This window comes from Eutrema salsugineum, unplaced genomic scaffold, assembly GCF_000478725.1.
Source record: "Eutrema salsugineum unplaced genomic scaffold, Eutsalg1_0 scaffold_2, whole genome shotgun sequence".
NCBI classification, from domain to species: Eukaryota; Viridiplantae; Streptophyta; class Magnoliopsida; order Brassicales; family Brassicaceae; genus Eutrema; species Eutrema salsugineum.
Genome location: NW_006256829.1, coordinates 2,476,862 through 2,496,263, shown reverse-complemented (window position 1 = coordinate 2,496,263; position 19,402 = coordinate 2,476,862). Strand labels below are relative to the sequence as shown.

The window sequence follows — 19,402 nt, the reverse complement described above, 5'->3', positions numbered from 1 at the left end:
TACAAAATAATGTTTAATGTTTAATTCAAAATTTATAGGTTTTTGAAGAATTTGTATCTATGGAAATTCTTTTGCATTCTTTTCAAATCTTAAACAAAATTCTTTTACATTCTTTTCAATTCTAAAAATGAAAACAAAAAAAAAATCCATCAAAACCTTTAGAAAACACGTCAGATTCTACCACTATCTCTTAAATTGAATTCTTTTAGATTCAATTAAATTCTTTAATCCAATACCCCCCCTGAATTAGCCTCTGGTGAAATTGGGATTCCGGTTTGATTGTTTTTTCTTTCTCGTACCGGAATTTTTATTGGTGGACCGGATTAGTTGGCACGTGTGATTTCTCTTCGACCCCGCTCTACTCTTGTTCATGCTCTCTACGTTTCAAAATTTAAACGTCTTCTCTTCACTTCGCAAAACCTAAGCTCTCAAATTTCAATCAATGGAGGTTTCAGAAGAGCAAAGGCGGAGAGACGAAGAAGATCGGTTAATGCTTGGGGAGAAACGAAAGCCGTCGTTTGATTCTTCAGAAAACCCACAAAGACAACAAAATTTCAGGTTAGCCAAATGTCGGAAGCTCGACGGCGGCAACGATGTCGGTTTCAAAGAAGGGTATCGGAGCTACGAATACGACCCAGGAACGATCACTAGTGTTTCGGAAAAGTTCCGCGTCAGGCTCGAGATCTGCTCTCCTGATTCGTTTTCGGTGACGCCGGTTCAAGCGCAAGGGTCTCGATACCCGGAAAAGCAAGACTGCCTCCGTATATTGAGCGAGATTCTATCTGAGGTGAGTTCTTCCTCTATAATTACTTGCTCCGAGCTTTGTTTTGGCTCAGGGTTGTCAAAACGTAGAAGAGAAATCAAAAGGAGGGGTTTTCGAGACTCCGATTTTTTTTAGGGTCTTGATATAATACGGAGATGGGTTCTAATTCCAGATTGTTTTCGAATTGATTTCACCGTCAGGCGATTCCGTCACACTACACTCAAAATCACGATGGAGGAAAAGCTGGCGTGTATAAGATCAGAGATTACAGTATGGTTTTGGGATGTCTAAAAAGGTCAAAGATCGTCGAAGTTGAAGAGATACCTTGGACAACGTTTGCTGTTGTTGAGAAACTTTCCCAGTCCTTCATTTCTGGGAAATGGGAACCTTCTAAACCCGAACATTTTACGGAGGAGAAGGTTGAAGAGCTGATTGAAAGTCTGCCAAGAAAATTGGTGAATTCGCTTTTGCCTTTTCAACTTGATGGTCTAAGATTTGGGCTACGGAGAGGTGGCAGGTGTCTCATTGCAGATGAAATGGGTCTTGGAAAGACACTTCAGGTGATAATATTTGGTTCTGTGAAGCAAGTACTGAAGATTTTGGTAGTTTGGTAAAGTAGTTTTTCTGAGTGTTTAATCCTTTTTTCAGGCCATTGCCATTGCTGGCTGCTTCATCAGTGAGGGTTCCATACTTGTTGTCTGTCCAGCGGTCTTGCGTTTCTCATGGGCAGAAGAATTGGAACGTTGGTTGCCATTTTGTTTGCCTTCTGACGTACATCTCGGTAACATTCTTTACTGAATTGCCTATCTTCTCTTTTAAAACTTCTGTGTCTTGCACTTGCTAACTACCTTAGTTGAATACAGAAGTAGCCACTCTGCTCATCTCCCCTCTAGTTTTATCTCATTTTTATGTTTCTTTTCGGACTCCTACACATATTAACTGTTGCAATTAGCAAATTATACCTCTTATTTTAGCCATAGGAGCTCAAAAGCGAAAGCTTTGAATTAGTTGTCAGAGCCGTTTATTGGCTATCTCGTTCAGTCAATTTGAGTTTGACGAAACTTTGTGGTTTCAGTTTTCGGTCATCAAAATAACCCTGCCTATTTACCAAGATGGCCAAAAGTTGTGGTTATCTCATACACGATGCTTCAGCATCTTCGAAAGACCATGCTTGAGCGAGAATGGGCCCTCTTGATACTAGATGAATCTCATCACGTACGGTGTTCAAAGAAGAAGTCAGAACCTTCTGAAGTATGTGAAACTTTGCTTTCCTCACTAACGAGTTTCTTATGTATACCTCACCCATATCCTTTTTTCTTCCTACGATTACCTACTTGATTTTAATTGCATTTGATTAGTACAGAGATGATTCAGTGACACTTTTTCTTACACTTAAAGGAATCCGCAAATCTGAGTGAAGTTTGTTGTGCTTTTTGATTAAGGTTGGTGTGCTAAACACTTTCGGTTATGTTTTGCAGATACAGACAGTCCTTGATGTTGCTGAAAAGGTTAAGCGCATAGTGCTCTTGTCAGGAACTCCTTCTTTATCGAGGTTGTGGTAGTTAAATTTTTTAAAAGTTCAGTATCTTTTGTTTGCTTCGAATCTGTAATTTATCCTTAAATTTTTTTTCCTAGGTGACCATAGGCCCTTTGACATTTTCCATCAGATAAACATGCTATGGCAAGTCATCTGCTAACTTTGACGTAAACTTTTGGATTCGCACTACTGCTTTATTTTCTAACACTGATTCTGTCACCAGGCCTGGTTTGCTGGGAAAGAACAAGTATGAGTTTGCGAAAACCTACTGTGAAGTCGGGCTTGTCAGAGGTATACAGGGGAAAGTTTTCCAGGTAAATTTGGACTTTACATGGTAGCCAATTGTGTCCTACTGATTCTCGATTTTCAGTGTAGGATATTCCCAGCTGCTTTCATACTTCACTTTATTTATTCTCCCTTCCTAAAATGAATTGTGGTTCACTTATCTGAGGTTGTTCCTTTTTTTGTTATGTTGATTCAGGATTTTTCAAAGGGTACTCGCTTACTGGAGTTAAACACACTGCTAAACCAAACAGTGATGGTATATCCTAGTTATTCGATTTTAGTTTGGCATTAACGATTTTGTATCAATGGTGAATACTAGGGAAATTGATTATACGTTGATTTTTCCTCTGAGAGGATCAAGTATGCAATCCGTTTTTTGAAAGTTTCTGTTTTAACTTAATAAGTATTCCTAGACTATTGTGAAGAAGACAAATTACTAATGAGATTTTTACGAGAAAATTCCAACCTTTACAGTTTAGTTAACTATATGTTTAGCTATGCTATGCATGAAAGTTTGTGAAGAAATGAGAAGAATATGAGGATGATACCACTAATAAGATATACCAGTTAATGCATCTTGCATTGTGTTTTGAGTTGGTAAAGAACTCTCTGATGTGAAATCCCTTTTTCGTTTGCTATAGATAAGAAGACTGAAGCAGCATGTGTTAACACAGTTACCCCCAAAACGTAGGCAAATTGTTACCGTGCTGCTAAAGAAGTCCGATATAGCTTTAGCAATTGCTATTGTCAGCGAGGCTAATCAAAAAACTAATAAAGAAAATACTGCTATAACAGACGCCACAGAGGACACACATGCACCTAAAGGTATGTGGCAGGTTATATACCAACCTAGTAATGATGTGAAATTGTTTTAATCATCATTGTTCAAGGTATTTTATTTTAACAGTTAACCACTGTGATCCATCCAATGTTTTAACGCACGCTGCCATTGTAGGTATAGCTCAAAAGGCTCATGGATCAAATAAAGATGGACATATGAACGTAGAGGACTCAAACAGTCCTGAATGTATGTTTTAACTGTTTTCTTTCCATGGATGTCAAGGGAGAAATTCTTTCTCATATACTTGCACTCTTTTTTAGTTTTTTTTCACTTTTCCTTTTGTTGTGCTTTAGCTGATAAAGATGATCAACTACGCGGGAAACTCTCCTATCAACAACTTGGTGTTGCAAAGCTTTCTGCCTTTCGTGAATGGTTATCCCTGCATCCACTTATATCGGGATTGGATTATGCCCCAGAAGAAATTAATGGAGACACAAGCTCAACTAAGATGGTAATTTTTGCACATCACCATAAGGTTCTGGATGGAATTCAGGTTAGTATGAAAATTCTATTTGTCTGCTAAATTGTTTTGTTCTGGTTTGAAACTTGTTATTATTACGATGCAGCTACTTGAACATATTATGAGCTAGTAGCTTGCTTTTAAAAAATTCGTTGTGATTTTGGCTTGTCAGGAATTTATATGTGATAAAGGGATTGGTTTCGTCCGCATTGATGGGATGACTTTGCCAAGGGATAGGCAATTGGCTGTACAGTCATTTCAGTGCTCTAGTGAGGTATGCACAATATCTCCTATACGTTTATTATCTATATAATGATTGTGCTTGTTAGGATGTGTGGTACTTGACCTATGCTATGGCTTTCTCATCCAGGTGAAAGTTGCAATAATTGGCGTAGAAGCTGGGGGAGTTGGACTTGATTTTTCAGCAGCGCAAAATGTTGTGTTCGTGGAATTGCCTAAAACACCGTCACTGTTGCTTCAGGTATTTTTCCTTTACTGTTTGTTTTGCGGTTCTTTTAACTTCCTGTTCTCGTTCGTAAGACTATTTCTTTAAAATACGGTAATTCTGCTTGATGCATTATCAAATGATTGCATTTTAAAAGGCTGAGGATAGAGCACATAGGCGAGGCCAAACAAGTGCAGTCAATGTTTATATCTTCTGCGCAAAGGTAAACTCGTTTGTCACTTGAAGTTTGTCTTATCACTAATATATTTTAATAGCGACTCTTATGTAACAGGATAGCATGGACGAGTCTAATTGGCAAAATCTGAACAAGAAGTTGCACCGTATTTCATCTACCACTGATGGAAAATATGATGCTAAGACTGAAATCGAAGTACTTCCCAAATCTCTGCTCTTTTTTTTTTTTTTTTTAAAAAAATTCTCATTAGATCACTGTCCTTTCCTTAGATGGTCACACCGCGTAGAGGTTCATTCATATGTCATAGCCATTAATTTTTATGGTAAAAATTATGTCTGGCAGATTGACAGAGCACATCTTTTCAAGACTGCTGAAGAAAGCGGTGAAAGAGAAGTTCTTGAAGCACAACCATCACAAGCTAATAGAGTACTAGCTGATAAGATTGTTGAAAGCTGTGAAGATCTGGTATCTGAGACAGATTTATCAAATCCTATTGACCTCAAGGTTTATCTCTTGACTTTATAACTGATCTAACAGTTTGGATCTTGATGACCTCGGAATTCATCTTTCTTAAAACCATGAAGTTTACAAGCCAAATGTCAGGATAATCATGCATGGCAGAATTTTTTCCCAGTTTACAAACCTGTCTCCTTGATTATGGAACTCAGATTCCACTTGTTTTGGCTGAATGCTTTTCTCTTTTTTGGCTGAGCAGGATGACATGATATCTCATTTGGAAATATCTAAAGTTTGTCCTTTTGTTGAAAATGATTCCGGGTTTGAGAAGAGGTCTTCTGGCACCATTTATTCTACTATGTTGGACCAGGAAAACCAAGAAAATCATCAGCCTAAAATTGTATGAATTTAAATCCTCTGAAATGTCATTTTTTCTTCTTTGATGTGTCCCAAAATGTGAATACATTTTTTATGTTGCAGCATATTGCTGATGATGGGCTTGTAAAAGAGAATGATTCCAATTCCTTTTTTCAGCTCGTAAATTCTCTGCGATTTGAGGTAAACCCTAAGCCTGCATCGGCCCTTCTTATTTTATCCGTTATTCTTGTTGCTTTGGCTTGTCATGAAATATAAATTCATGTCAAGGAGACCAGATTTGGTGAATCCACTGTATATTTTTCAGTCTCTTGTTATTGGATCCAAGCTGCAATCTATTTCTTATTTCTATTATGAAATTTGTCAAATATCTTTACTTTTACTTCTTGGAGGTGAAAACGCATACGGATCAGCTCTTACATTCTTTCAGGTGAGCCAAAACACCGGAAGAATTCATTTATATTCTTGCATTTCTGGGAAAGATCCACGACCAAGGCCTCAGTTCCAGAACTTCCGACCAGAAGAGATTGAAGCAAGCAATTCAAGTCCGGGCTTCAATAAAGAAAAAACTCCTGAATCCATTTCGGATGATCCGGATCATGTGCTTGCTATTTTAGAATTCATAAAAGAGTGGAAAACATTACGGCCAATTGAAAAGCGGAAACTACTTGGAAAGCCTTTGCAACTACCTTTATCACTGGAGTTAAGCTACTTGAGTGAAAATACTAGTCACAACAGTGAGGTATATCTTTATCTGAAATTTGTTTTCCAAATATTTGATTCCAACATAACTTTTAACAGTTTTCTGCTATCAGGGATTGCTCAGGGGAGGGAGCAAAAGACGAAATACACCCTTTTCAGAGATCAGTTTTACTTTACCTCCAAATGCAGTGTGGAAAAAGGTCAACCTTCGAAGCGGCTACCAAAGAAAGGAAAAGGAATACACCCAAGCTTGGAGTATGAGCAGCGAACCACTTTGTAAACTTTGTCAAAAGCCTTGCAAGTGAGTGAAAACGTGGTGTATTCTCACTACTGATTGATAGTTTTTGTTCACTGTTTGATGATAAACTTTATAATTTTTTTGGTTCTAGGGGAAACAACGCGAAAGAGCCTGAGTATTTTGAGGATCTCTTCTGTGATCTTAAATGCTATGAAGACTACCGGACAAGAACAAGCAGCAGTTATATTCGCCAGGTTTTTCTTGGAAACTTTTTCATTATGTTAAGGCGGATAGATTTTGATTAACTAAGTTTCATATCATTTGTTTTCTTACTGCACCACTAAGAGGTTTAAGTTTTCAAATCTCAGGAACTTTTTCAGATAGAACATGGAATTTGCACAAACTGCGACTTAGATTGCCACCAACTTGTCAGACGGATAAGGCCTTTACCGCTGGAAAAACGCCGTGAATACATAAAGAAAGTTGCTCCAGAATTGTTTGCCCGGAAAAACTTGTAAGCCATTTAAACTCAACGTTTTTGCTTATATATCTATCTGAATATCAGGAATGTAATTACTACATCTACTAGACATACAAACTCTCTTTTCCAATCAATTTCTTTATTTTTCACCTCTAATGTCAAAGGCTCGAAACGCTGGTTAATGATCCAACCGAGGGAAATGCGTGGCATGCGGATCACATCATTCCAGTCTACCGAGGTGGAGGTAAGTCACTCAGTGAATATCATTCTTAACAATGTCACATATAGCTGATTTGTGCATTCAAATGACTGAGCAAGTTTGTTGATGAAATTCGCATCACTCATAGGCGAGTGCCGGCTAGAGAACATGAGGACACTTTGTGTGGCTTGTCATGCCGATGTAACTGTAGGTCAATGTGCAGAACGTAAACTGATACGGTCCGAAGCCAGGAAGCAACTGAAAAACACATTAAAGGAACTCAGAAACAAAACAAATCTCTTGGCTGACGACAGAAAGGTATGATTAAGAGACATATTGAAATGAGATGGGGACTTGTAACAACACATTAGAAGACTTAATTGTGTAGCATATCTCCACATTAGTGTTATACATTATATAATCGATTCATTAGACTTTTGTTTCATTTGTTTTTTTCAGGAGACTGATTGTTCGGACGAAGAGGAAGACGACGAGCTTCTGGTTGAAGTTCCAGGCAGTGCCTACTCTATAGATGAGAGAATCAGTCCTGCCTCATAAAAGGTCATGTTGAATTCTCAGTAAATTGGGCCCCTTCTTAAAGACAGAATTTTTTGTAGAGATGGAAACTGTAATAGATGACTTTTTGAAGAGTTTTGAGATGCCAAAGGAAAGGTGGTTGTATCTGTATGACTCACTCCTCATGTTTGCTTGGAATAGAAGCTTCTTTTCTCGTCAGTTTCTTGGCGACGAAACAAATTAGAAAGAATAAAATTATTAAACTGAAAAATAAAATTCTCAAAAATCAATTTTCACTATGGAATTGGAACTGTAGTTTTTTTCGGTTTGGAGTTAGCTTTTTTTTTTTAATTACCATAATAAGAATCGGCCTCCTCATGTTTGCCCCTCTTTCAGTTAATACGCGCGCATGACAGCTTATTTATTTATTTTATTTCCTCAATTAGTTTATTTACATTGTTTTGGAAATTACAGTTCTCTTGATTCTTATTGTAGTTTCAGCATCGAAAATACGCACACACACACATATATATATATATATATAAATAAATATTTGTTTCATTATATATTTAAATTTGTTTCATTATATATATAATATATGTAACATGTTGATATTCCTTCTATCCAAAGCAACAAAAACAGAAGTCTAAGTACTGACTAAATACTCACACTTCTTCTTTCTATCAAATATTATGAGTAATTAACAAGCAATGACGTACAAATGGGCGGAAAAAACAAAAAATAAAAGAATAGGAAAAAAAACAAACTGAAACGTGAGCATTCCTGCTACTCCATAAAGTTCGTGAGGGGGCATGTAGTTGTAGGATAGTATCATAATAAGAGCCCCATGAAATAATTTTTGATGTTCCCTTGCCTTGAAGACTTCCTCTTGCATGTAGGGGCCCAATTCCGTCTTCCTCTCCCATTTTCAATTATTTTGTTATATATACTTATAATATTTCCCCATATGTATATGTAGGGGCAGATCCAACCCTGATTACTAATATATCATTAAATTACTTGATATATATTAAAGATAAATCAAGTGTGATAAACCAGTCGTACGTCTTTCTCTAGCTTCTTCTTCTTATTTTTTTTAATGTGCAAGGCTTGTCTACTTGGAATTAATGAAATTAATCACCACCATTCATGCATATATTCGCTCTCGAAATTACAAGTTGTTAATGAAAGACTCGTTACCTGATGTCATACAATCAATAATTATAGTTTTATTTGTCTAATATTTGACGAAGACTAGTGCTCACCACCGTATTTAAGCATGTGCGAGAAGTGAGAAGTGTATCTGCACCAAAACTTTGCAAATTTAACTGAAAAATTAGTGTATTCAAGAACCCGAAATAATTTATAAAAATTAATATTTCTGACTAGGGTCTATATTTCGAAATATTAAACAGGAATCATCATTTTCTATCTAAATCAATATATATAACAGTTTATTTAATTGGTTTTCAAACCAAGTACACATGTATGAATTAGGTTGGTAATGTTTCCCTAAGCACAACTTTAACAGCAAGGAATTTCTTTTGATTTAGAGGGACACAATGGCCATTATTTTGTGTCTCAAGACTGTTTGTTCACCTTTCTTTTAACTTCGTTGGAAAGGGTTTACTTACTTTTTGTCTCTCCTTTTTAAAAAAAAAAAAATATATATATATTTTATAATTACTAGACGTACAGATCTTCTTCTTTCCTTTATTATGTTTGATAAATATATCATTATAGGTAACAATAAAAATTATAGAGAGGCTATATTGAACTATCATATTGATTTGTTTAGATATTTATAAGAAAAAGTATACATGTAACTTTGTATATATGGAATTATATATTTAAGGTTTATGTAATATCACTCTTAAAATTTATTCAGAAAACATTATTTTTCGTGAAGGTTGAACATATGTATCTATCTTCCTGGTCAAGCTAATCGTAGCTACCATTTTTAGTATAGCAAATAAGAAATCAAATGCCAAAGCAATGATATTGAATATTAAAATTGTTTCCTAAGGAAAATGATAATTTTCTAATTAAGTATAACTCTCTTTTGCTTCAAAAAGGAGAGAAAAATGAAAGTCTTTGTTTTAATTTTAAATCTGACCTTCAAAAATAGTCATATCGACGGTGGATCGGTCAGAGTTTATGATTGAAAATCAAATTGGGACCCAATAATAGCAAATGATATGAAAAAAAAAAATGAGGGTTCAAATTGGATAGCTTATGATTTTATTTAGTTTAAAAGATAAAACAAAGAAAAATATTTCCCTGGTAGTACAAAATCAATTGTTAACGATTATGATTAAAAACTATAACTTATGTTGTTGTTAAGACATTAAATCTTGAATTAGTTTATTTTTAAAACACTATACATGTGAATGGAGAGTTTCATTTTCAAGCACAAATCGATAAATACATAGGTAACAAAGAAGTTTTATTTAAGAGGGATCTATCTATATACATAATACATATGTATATTATAAGTATACATGTGAATGATTAGATAACCGCGAAACATTAATAAAATAAAAAAAGACGTATCGAGTAGTAGTAGTGAGAAAGTCATAATTTAAGCAATAAATAGAGGATCATAATTTCAACTATAAAAACAATATCCCGTGAGACACCTTACAGAGAAACCAAATTAAAAACAAAAAAAAAACAGCCATACGAAATCCATATTTTCTTCAAAAACTCTCCGGCGAAGGAAAAATTAACAAGAATGGTTTCGGTCACATCATCAGAAGCATCAAGGAGCCGATCAAAGAAGGTGTGTGTGATCGGAGCCGGACCAGCGGGGCTAGTCTCGGCGAGGGAGCTAAGGAAAGAAGGACACAAAGTGGTGGTGCTGGAGCAAAACGACGACGTAGGAGGCCAATGGTTGTATCAACCAAACGTAGAAGAAGAGGATCCTCTAGGAAGAAGCAGTGTTTCCGTTAATGGTGCACTCAAGGTCCATAGCAGCATTTACTCTTCCTTGAGGCTAACCTCACCGAGAGAGATAATGGGTTATTCGGATTTTCCGTTTTTGGCGAAGAAAGGGAGAGATATGAGGAGGTTTCCAGGGCATAAGGAGCTTTGGTTGTATCTAAAGGACTTTAGTGAAGCTTTTGGGTTAAAAGAGATGATTAGGTTTAATGTTAGGGTTGAGTTTGTAGGGGAAGAAGAAAAAGAAAAAGAAAATGCGAAGAGATGGATTGTGAGGAGTAGAGAGAAATTAAATGGTAAGGTTGTGGAAGAGATTTTTGATGCTGTTGTTGTTGCTACTGGTCATTACTCTCACCCTAGATTGCCCTCTATTAAAGGTACTTATCTATTAATTAATCGTTATTGTTGATATAATTTCTCCTTTAATCATCTTGTCGATGGTAAATATATCTAGGAGTTGATTTTTTGATTTTTGTTGAATTTATATATGTATGTTTATTGATTCGTTTTACTTGGTTCTTAATTTGATGATTATTATAGGAATGGATTCTTGGAAAAGGAAGCAAATTCATAGTCATGTTTACCGGGTGCCTGATCCATTTCGTAATGAGGTGACTGAATCTCTGTATATATATATATATAGCTTTAGAGTTGGTGATGATGATGGTTATGTTTATGGTTAATGATAATGATGGATATGGTGGTGATAGGTAGTGGTGGTGGTTGGGAACTCAATGAGTGGACAAGACATATCAATGGAGCTTGTGGAAGTGGCAAAGGAAGTTCATTTAAGTGCCAAGTCTCTTGACATATCTTCTGGCCTTTCCAAAGTCATTTCCAAACACCCAAACCTTCTTATTCACCCACAGGTTCTCTTTAATTACTTTCAATAGATTATATTTCTTTTCTTTTCTTTTAACCATGGATTTAAAAGTTTTCATTTCTTTGCTTTTGGTTTTGTAGATTGAATCTTTAGAAGATGATGGGAGAGTGATTTTTGAGGATGGATCTTGCGTCGTCGCTGATACAATTTTATATTGCACCGGGTAAGATAAATTGGATAAACAAAAATCTTATCTTCATCTATCGATTAATATTATTAATTATTACTATTAATTAGTTAATTACAAAACATAAAATAATCGCACCCTTTTTAGCTTTTTTTATTCATGCAAGTTGAATAACTTTTTGTTTCCGTTAGATAAGACAAATTGATGATGATGATGATTCAAGCTCCTTTGATAGTGATTAACTCGTAAGTCGTAACTAATTTAAGTATTCAACGTTAAGTTAAAGACTTAAAAGGCAATAATCGCGTCTTTGTGGGGCACTGTGGTTTCCATCGAAATCATAAAATATTGCTTCATGTAAGGATAAAATATTAATTTCAGTTGTAATCGATACGATAAAAAAAAGCAGGGAAATAAATTAGTCATACTACAAAATCATATCGATCGAACCAAAGATATAAATTACTGAACCTATATGTTCTCTACGTATTTTTAATTTTATTTTATAAATAAAGATGTGGGACTCGTAATGTCGGATTGAGTAGTGGGCTACAAATCTTTGGACTCACATTGCTCTTCTCAGTAAGATTCATCTCCCAAAGCTCTTGGGGCCATCATATACAATAATGATAATAATCCATTTTTTGTTATTTTTACAAACCTTTTTAACAATATTGGGGGGATTTGTAAAAAAAAAAAAAAAAAAACACAGGTACTCGTACAAGTTTCCATTTCTTGAGAGTAAAGGAAGAGTAGAAGTGGATGATGATAGAGTGGGCCCACTCTTCGAACATACTTTCCCTCCTTGTCTCTCCCCTTCTCTCTCCTTTGTCGGTATCCCCAGAAAGGTCTCTCCTTTTTCTTCTGATTTTTTTTTTTTCTTTTGGTTCACAACTACTAGTAATTGATTTTGATCTTTATAGTGTTTCTCTAAATTATTAAAAAGAATTAGTGTTTGCTTGCAGTTAATAGGATTCCCATTCTTTGAAGCACAAGCAAAATGGATAGCTCAAGTCTTGTCCGGGAAGTCATCTCTTCCTTCTTCCGACCAAATGTTGCAATCCGTCGCCGACTTTTACCGGTCCAGAGATCTCGCCGGAGTCCCTAAACACAACACTCACGACATTGCCGATTTCACGGTAAATAAACCTTTTCTATATATAATTTTTTTTTAAAAAAAAATAGAAGTAACGGTTTACTTTTAATTTCATAACCTATTTTTTTTTTTGTTAAATTCATCTGCTGTAGTACTGCGATAAATACGCGGATTATGTTGGGTTTCCACATTTGGAAGAATGGAGAAAGCGACTTTGTTTGTCTGCTCTCAACAATTCACAGGAAAACCTTGAGACGTATCGCGATTCTTGGGATGATCACGAACTCCTGCAAGAAGCTCTTCAAAGCTCTCATTTTACAAATCTCAACTGTTGAAATCTCTTTTGTTCTTATGTTTTCTCTTTTTTTTTTTAATTTTTGTTGTTGTTGTTGTTGTTATGTGTTAGAAAGAAAGAAGGACACTCATTCTTTCGTTCTTGTTATCTAGTTTGGTCTATTTACTTTGGTTGATATTTATATCCATACATTTATACATTTGTTTCCTTCAATATAAGAAAAATATAGCAATTTGGTCTTTCATGGTCATGGCAATGTAGTAGTAGACTGATAGTGATGGTCCATGAGAAAAAAAAAAGCTAGTGACTTTTGGAATCTTTGATCTAACTTGTAATACAAAAAGTTTTGAACTTTGAGTTAGATACCATTTCTAGTTTAAACAGTCATTATCTTCTAATGACCTACATAGCTAGCTAGACCCAAAAACACTACTCTCAAAAAAGATATTCAAAAGTTTCGGATATTTGATTCTCCTTTGTAGTCTTGATCTCCGTAACCAGACTTGTTCCAAAAAGCATCTTCACTAAGATTCTTAATTCTCCAAGACCATGAAGTAAAAAAAAACTATGGTAGGTATCGTAACCATTAACTAACTACCTTTTAGTTTGGCTATACTACTTAGTTGATGATCATATGCTGAATATTAGCGGCAGGGATTCTAGGGCCTCGTCTCCGCTTTGTTATGGCTCCCCAAGGTTTAGGTTTAGGAGGAGAGCCTCTATCATCGTGCTGGTCATCTTTGAATTTCCGCTTGGTCCCTCTCCTCCTCTGTTTTCTAAGGTCAATGCTGGAGACCGCTGTTTTGTTTGAAGAATTCGATGTCAGAATTGTTTTGTGGTGGTCCTCCAGCTTCATCTCTGTCAGTTGCAGAGTCATGGCCTCGAAATCGTCTAATTCATTGTCCTCAACAACCAAAGAACAAATCTCGGCCAGCCAAAGTAGATTTCTGTTTAAAGAAGTGATGCAATCAGAGGATTCTTGATCGAACTTTCTAGACATATCAACTATAGCCTCAGCTGCAGATATTTCTTGATAGTTTCCCTCTTTAACAAGAGATATCCTTTTGCTCTTCTTCCGTATCTTTTTCGCAACTACTTTGTGACCCTTACTCGATATCATATTTGTTTTACAATGCTTTCTTTTCCCTATATTCTTCCGGTTTCTTGCAGATTTCACCTTAGACAAAGAACTTGAACTCCCTTTTCCCTTAGTCGCCTGCTTGCTCTGAGATCCTTTGGTTTGACCACGTTTTACCTTCTTCCTTTGCCTTGATCTTCTCACCGATGACTTAGAAGACTTTTTCCAAAGTAAAATGGTATCTAAACATGGTAACGCTTGAACTATCCCTCGCGACTGCTTCGATACGTGTTTTTCATGCAAAGAAACCGATAAGCACTCTTGAGGTATCTCGGTTTCAAACTTGTTAACAATATCTACTTCCTCTTCAGAAGAAATGGGAGACATGTTCAAGTCGATTCCATACCCTGCTTAAGTAAAGATCAATTAAGCTTCAATATATCAAGAAAATATGACAAAAAAATGCATAAGAAGAAATCAATATGTAAACATAATAATGTTACATTTTCTTACCTCCTGATGACTGTTGGCCTTGCGCTTCATTCATTACTGAATCTCGTCCCTCATTCTTTTCATCGGACTCTTTAACAATTTCATTCGATGTAACTGGACTCGGGAACTGACTCAACACATTATCAGAGTGTTGTTCCTCGATCTTGGCCGGTTCATTCAAATCGAGTTGCAGCTTATTCAACTGGTTACTCGATTCCAGAGATTGCTCTTTCAGAAAGTTTGAAACTTCACAAACTTCACCATTCATCAAACCTCTCTCTACCTCTCTATCATCATACTCAATAACCGGTAATTCCAGATCCAAGACCACCTTTTCAGACTTCTCAAGATTATCTACAGCTTCAGTTCGATTAGTAAAGTTTCCTTCATACAGAAAATCCCTAGTTTGATATGTGGAGACGCTCGAATTCATCCAGTGTGTTCTAGGGAAACTAGAATCTAGGTGCATGGCCACGTTATGTCGAGTTCCCTCCATTTCCATCATAAGTTCCTTCTGCCTCCAATACAGACGATGAAGCTCATGTACCTGAAATGAAAAAAAAAGAATCAAACTCACACTTTTAAAGCACCCGAGATGGAAACATTACATCTTAAAACAAGGAGAAACAAAGAAAAGCACCTGACTTTTGAAGACAGTTTCTTGTACAAGCATTGTGTGCTTCAATGTCTCCTTCAACTGTCTAAGATAAAGGCCACAATACAATAAAGAAAATGTATCATCAACATTCACATTCACGCCGGATCTATTGGTTAAGACCGTATCAGTAGTGTCCTGTGGAGGAAACAAACTCCAGCCAGTTCTCGCATCCGTAGTACAGTCACGGTTTGAGTAATTGCAGCAGCCTAGGGAAAAGCTCTTGTGCTGCATCTTGCATTCACTTCACACTCTTAGCAAGATTTCTGTTTACCAAGAAAGAGAAATGAATCAATCTTTATGAACTTGTACCAACTTGTAACAGATTTCCATTAAAATGCAAAATTCCACAAGGTATCATCAAACTTGTTCTTTGGTTCATCTCTTTCACAACAAAAGTTGCAAATAAACCTGTGGGAGATGAAGTTATTTATTTGATTTTTTCTTGGCAGAAGTATACTAAATTTACCCTAAAGATCTGAAAGACTAATAAACATCATTTTTGGTAGGATTATCATAAGTGGTTGAAAATAAGCTTTCTTAATAAAATTAAAACAGGATACACTGTAAACATAAAAGACCGATTAAAAGATGAAACTTGAGTTAGGTTCGTAGGAGACTGAGAATAGTAGAGGAACTTAGTAATGAAGGAAATTTAAGATATAAAAGAGTATGAAATGAAAAACAAAAGTAAAAAAATCAAGAAGAAACCAAGAAACCTTATCAGTAAAGTGACAGAAAAGGATCTAACTTTAGAAAAAACAAGGACAAAGGAACAGTTTTTTTTTTCTAATCCTATTGAAGAAAAACCAATCCAAGGATTTTCTGAGATTCGTCGACTCAACCTTCTGTACTTGAGGAAGCTGCTGGGAAAACAGAGACGGAAAAGAGCTCCCTTTTTTTAATTTTCTCGGGAAAATGCAAAAAAGGGAAAGTGCGATACAGCCCGAAAGAGGAGGGATTTAGTTTTTTTCAATATCGATGAAGGAACAAGAGTGTATCTGAGATCTGCTGGGCCATTAACTTTGGACAATAAAGAGATTGGATGAGAGAAAAATGGAGAATTTTCCCAGGAAACAAACAGAAAACATGCAGAAGAAGTGAAACGTGGAAGCTGAGAGACCCACTTCAAGAAAAGAAGCAAAGATTCTAGTTTTTTTTCTTCTTTTTTTAACCTTCTTCTGATTCTTTTTCTTCTTCTTCCTCTTGTCTTTTTCTTCTTACATTTAATCTCTCTCTCTCTCTCTCTCCTTACTTTTCCCGAGTCTCAGAAGAATTATTCTCTTTTATTCAAGTTATATTATTATTAAAAAAATACTAGATATATCTATATATATAAATACAACAAACCGATTCCCATTTGTTGTAAGATACAAAAATATCTTAGAAACCAAAAAAAAACCAACGATTCGGTCGAATCGGGCAATTTAGGACAAAAAAACATTTAAGACCACGACATGATATCCAGTAGCAATCAAAAATGTTGTGAAAAAGGAAAGGTAAAATCAAACTATGGAGAGCAATTAGAGGGAGTGTGTTTTTACTTGTAATCAAGAATTATTTGCAGATAAGACCACACAAGTTTATATAATAATATATACATGTCAAGTAAGTGTAGCCGATAAACCTCTGACTGTATCACTTTCTTTTGGTGGAGAATGCGGAGGTGGATCCACCAAGAGATGAAGTGTGTGCTCCTCCACGCATCTGTGGATGTGGTGGCGGTGGTGGTTCTTCAGGTACGGTGGTGCTCTTCCACGTCTCTGAGGTGGTGGTGGTGGTGGAGGAGGTGGTGGTGCACCAGGCACTTTGTAATAGGATTGCTTGACATTCTCTTGGTGTGCTTTCTTAAACATCCTTATAAAATTCAAGAGGGTCGAAGTAGCTGCAGCAAGAAATCGATCATTTGCTATATAATAACAATCAACTGATTTTCTAATGTATTTTCACAAAAGAGGATGATATTTCCGCGCCAAACCTTGTTCAAATGAATAACGGTAGGGATCCTCCCCAAAATAATACACAAGTGCATCAGCATTTCTTCCCTGTCCATCATTAATATTTCAGGATCAAAACACATTGTCAAAGGTAAGGAGCTTAAAATTCTAGTATATATGTTGAGAAATTACCACGGTGATGTAAAGATTCAATACTGTTCGTACTTCAGTCTCAGCAATGGAGTGGAAGTCCTTCAATCTCTGTAATCAGAAACACATAAATATAGGTTTTAGGAGATCATTTACCAGCTGCTATATTGGTTTTACAATATGATGATGATGATTAAGTTTTGTGGTACAATCATGGAACTAAACTCAAAATTCATGCAAAAGAAAAGAAAAAATATAAAAACCAACATACTTTACGGAAAACTTGAGAAACAGGACCATCACTTTCGGATGCAGTGAGCTCCTGGTTCAGTTTCTCCAATCCTTTGGTTATAGCTTGCATTTCCTCAGCCAGAGACTTCGATTGTATCTGAATCGACACAGGACAATCGAATGATGAGAGCCAATTACACAACTAAGGAGTAGAGAACGGGAAAAGGCACACAAACGCAAACCTTTGACAATAATTCAAGACTTTCAAGATCCTTGTGGAAGTCCAGTAGATCTGATGCCTTGGAAGCAAGGACCTGGAATAACAAAGAGGAGAGTTTTTTAGTACTATTTGTGTATCATGTGGAAGATAATGCAGGAGAGTCCTCTTGCAGTTAGACGCTGCATTTTTCGATTATAATGTACCTTGCAAAGATAATGCAAGAGAGTCATTTTGCTGTTGGGATCGTATGTATCGCTTAATTTCAATAAACTCTCCAACTTGAATCCCACTGCAGAGCCTGCAGAAAGAAGAGAATGATAAAAAAGCAGTCATTCTTGAATCAAGCCAACATTAAACAGAGAAATCTTACTGTGTTGCGTTAGGAAATGTCTTCAACTTACCCTTGTCAGTTCCTTGGTTCAATGTGTTCCCCAGGTAAAGAATACTTTTCATAATTTCTTTTAGCTTTTTTGAAGAACGGACCTGATGAACAAATAAGGAGAAAAAGTCGAAGAATGAGGAATTCATATGGACTTCACAGAAATTAGAGTTAAAAATATCGCAAGTATCTAACCTCCTCACACGCAGAATTTACCGCATTTAAACTTTTTTTGAATTCTGTTATCTGCACAGAAATCCTCATTAATTAGTAATAGGACCAAGAATGTACAGTTACGTAGACACTGTTGAAACCAACAAAAGTTTTCAGATAGACAGATAATAACAGTAATACCACCAGACCTTAGTGCCGAATTGAATCTTGAAGGAAAATACCCTCAGCTTCGATTCTACTCGTGGCACCTTCATTAGCTCTAGGAAGTACTGCAGTAGCAAAAATGAATGAGAGAAGAAAACGTATTAACTAAGCAAATTGGTTAAGATCGTAAGAACCAAAAACACAGTGTGAGATTGGTAGACTAAAACAGACCTGCTCACACTTTCCCAAGGCCGCCTTGTCACCAGCGTAGTTCTACAGCAAACCAAGAACAGTGACTCGTGTTAAGTAATAATGGTAATAACCAAGAAGAATAACATATATCACACAAAGCCATCCAAAATAAAGAGAAGTAAATAAAGCTACTCAATAGAAAAGAGGTAACCTTAAGAAGTTCCATCTCTCTCGTGCTTGGGCAAACCATTATAAGATTCTCTATTTGATCAACATCTATTACAGACTCGTCCATTGACAGAACTGCAGCCTGATGATGCAATGAAAGATGTGAACAATAAATCATTCTACTATAAAAGATTAACCAGTACTGACTTGTACTCAAGTAAAGTAGGTTTAACAGCTTAATTACCATCATATCAGGCAGCGGCATCTTTAAGTTGGCAAGGCTAATTTCCGTTCTAAATGCCCTCATAAGGTCAATCTCGAAAACCATCAGAAAAAAAAAGAAGAAAATACATCAAACAGAGTGAAGTTATTAAATTACAAAAGCATAGCATACTTTCTGTCATATATTTATGACTACATGGCCAAAGTCTCCAGCAGAAAAGAGCCAAGTGTTTAAAACATTGAACATGTACCAGAGGAACTTCTTCAGGTTTTTGCACTGTAGCAGAGAAAAGGAGACTAGCAGAGAAAAAAGTCTCTATTTCTGATACATCAAACACTGGTGCACTAGCAGAAAATAAGAGGAAAAATGGATGATGATTAGGTAATGCAAAATCAATAGTCAATAACATAGGTGCGAGAGAGAGAGGGAAAATATAAAAGAAAGAGGAATGCAAGGATAAAGTTATGTCCAATACGTTAGTCCTTCTCCATGTCTCTGTAACTCGTCCCATAAGCTCCACGCAA

At 36.0% G+C, this 19,402-nt stretch overlaps 4 protein-coding genes across 4 annotated transcripts in view; 2 read left to right on the top strand and 2 right to left on the bottom strand.

The window, feature by feature from the left end:
- Nucleotides 1-442: 442 nt before the first annotated feature.
- LOC18016630 (DNA annealing helicase and endonuclease ZRANB3) lies at nt 443-7,674 on the top strand. The gene is made up of 25 exons (XM_006399199.2): nt 443-787; nt 964-1,323; nt 1,412-1,544; nt 1,839-2,014; nt 2,242-2,315; nt 2,409-2,444; nt 2,524-2,614; nt 2,782-2,841; nt 3,227-3,410; nt 3,541-3,612; nt 3,720-3,919; nt 4,059-4,160; nt 4,257-4,367; nt 4,489-4,554; nt 4,624-4,722; nt 4,870-5,031; nt 5,243-5,383; nt 5,464-5,541; nt 5,789-6,100; nt 6,174-6,361; nt 6,450-6,552; nt 6,667-6,812; nt 6,944-7,023; nt 7,127-7,296; nt 7,438-7,674. The coding sequence occupies exons 1-25, from the start codon at nt 443-445 to the stop codon at nt 7,534-7,536; spliced, it is 3,588 nt and encodes a 1,195-aa protein (XP_006399262.1). The 3' UTR covers nt 7,537-7,674.
- Nucleotides 7,675-10,150: 2,476 nt separating this feature from the next.
- Nucleotides 10,151-13,067, top strand: LOC18016629 (flavin-containing monooxygenase FMO GS-OX-like 9). Its single transcript, XM_006399198.2, has 7 exons — nt 10,151-10,811; nt 10,975-11,045; nt 11,145-11,303; nt 11,398-11,480; nt 12,157-12,292; nt 12,410-12,583; nt 12,693-13,067. Exons 1-7 carry the CDS (start codon nt 10,229-10,231, stop codon nt 12,873-12,875), a joined length of 1,389 nt encoding a protein of 462 aa, XP_006399261.1. The 5' UTR covers nt 10,151-10,228; the 3' UTR covers nt 12,876-13,067.
- Nucleotides 13,068-13,345: 278 nt separating this feature from the next.
- On the bottom strand, nt 13,346-16,119 carry LOC18016628. Its single transcript, XM_006399197.2, has 4 exons — nt 15,906-16,119; nt 15,046-15,326; nt 14,427-14,952; nt 13,346-14,320 (listed from the first exon to the last, which is right to left on the bottom strand). Exons 2-4 carry the CDS (start codon nt 15,292-15,294, stop codon nt 13,455-13,457), a joined length of 1,641 nt encoding a protein of 546 aa, XP_006399260.2. The 5' UTR covers nt 15,295-15,326; nt 15,906-16,119; the 3' UTR covers nt 13,346-13,454.
- A 545-nt stretch (nt 16,120-16,664) lies between these two features.
- Nucleotides 16,665-19,402, bottom strand: part of LOC18016627 (formin-like protein 20) — a 3,787-nt gene continuing 1,049 nt past the window's right edge. The window contains exons 2-14 of the mRNA XM_006399196.2: nt 19,129-19,222; nt 18,900-18,971; nt 18,699-18,797; nt 18,527-18,568; nt 18,340-18,420; nt 18,173-18,223; nt 18,000-18,081; nt 17,802-17,896; nt 17,621-17,692; nt 17,419-17,535; nt 17,190-17,258; nt 17,039-17,105; nt 16,665-16,945 (exon numbers count right to left, since the gene is read on the bottom strand). Of these exons, the coding sequence (XP_006399259.2) occupies nt 16,665-16,945; nt 17,039-17,105; nt 17,190-17,258; nt 17,419-17,535; nt 17,621-17,692; nt 17,802-17,896; nt 18,000-18,081; nt 18,173-18,223; nt 18,340-18,420; nt 18,527-18,568; nt 18,699-18,797; nt 18,900-18,971; nt 19,129-19,222 (1,222 nt within the window). The remainder of the gene's footprint in view (nt 16,946-17,038; nt 17,106-17,189; nt 17,259-17,418; nt 17,536-17,620; nt 17,693-17,801; nt 17,897-17,999; nt 18,082-18,172; nt 18,224-18,339; nt 18,421-18,526; nt 18,569-18,698; nt 18,798-18,899; nt 18,972-19,128; nt 19,223-19,402) is intronic.

Bases quoted from the DNA above. Each gene is read 5' to 3' on its own strand.
- LOC18016630 (XM_006399199.2), top strand. From the start codon at position 443: ATGGAGGTTTCAGAAGAGCAAAGGCGGAGAGACGAAGAAGATCGGTTA. The intron at 1,324-1,411 runs GTGATAATATTT...TCCTTTTTTCAG, and splicing joins GTCTTGGAAAGACACTTCAG to GCCATTGCCATTGCTGGCTG. The intron at 1,545-1,838 runs GTAACATTCTTT...TTGTGGTTTCAG, and splicing joins GCCTTCTGACGTACATCTCG to TTTTCGGTCATCAAAATAAC.
- LOC18016629 (XM_006399198.2), top strand. From the start codon at position 10,229: ATGGTTTCGGTCACATCATCAGAAGCATCAAGGAGCCGATCAAAGAAG. The intron at 10,812-10,974 runs GTACTTATCTAT...TGATTATTATAG, and splicing joins TAGATTGCCCTCTATTAAAG to GAATGGATTCTTGGAAAAGG. The intron at 11,304-11,397 runs GTTCTCTTTAAT...TTGGTTTTGTAG, and splicing joins ACCTTCTTATTCACCCACAG to ATTGAATCTTTAGAAGATGA.
- LOC18016628 (XM_006399197.2), bottom strand. From the start codon at position 15,294: ATGCAGCACAAGAGCTTTTCCCTAGGCTGCTGCAATTACTCAAACCGT. The intron at 14,953-15,045 runs GTGCTTTTCTTT...TTTTCATTTCAG, and splicing joins AAACTGTCTTCAAAAGTCAG to GTACATGAGCTTCATCGTCT. The intron at 14,321-14,426 runs GTAAGAAAATGT...TTACTTAAGCAG, and splicing joins AGGCCAACAGTCATCAGGAG to GGTATGGAATCGACTTGAAC.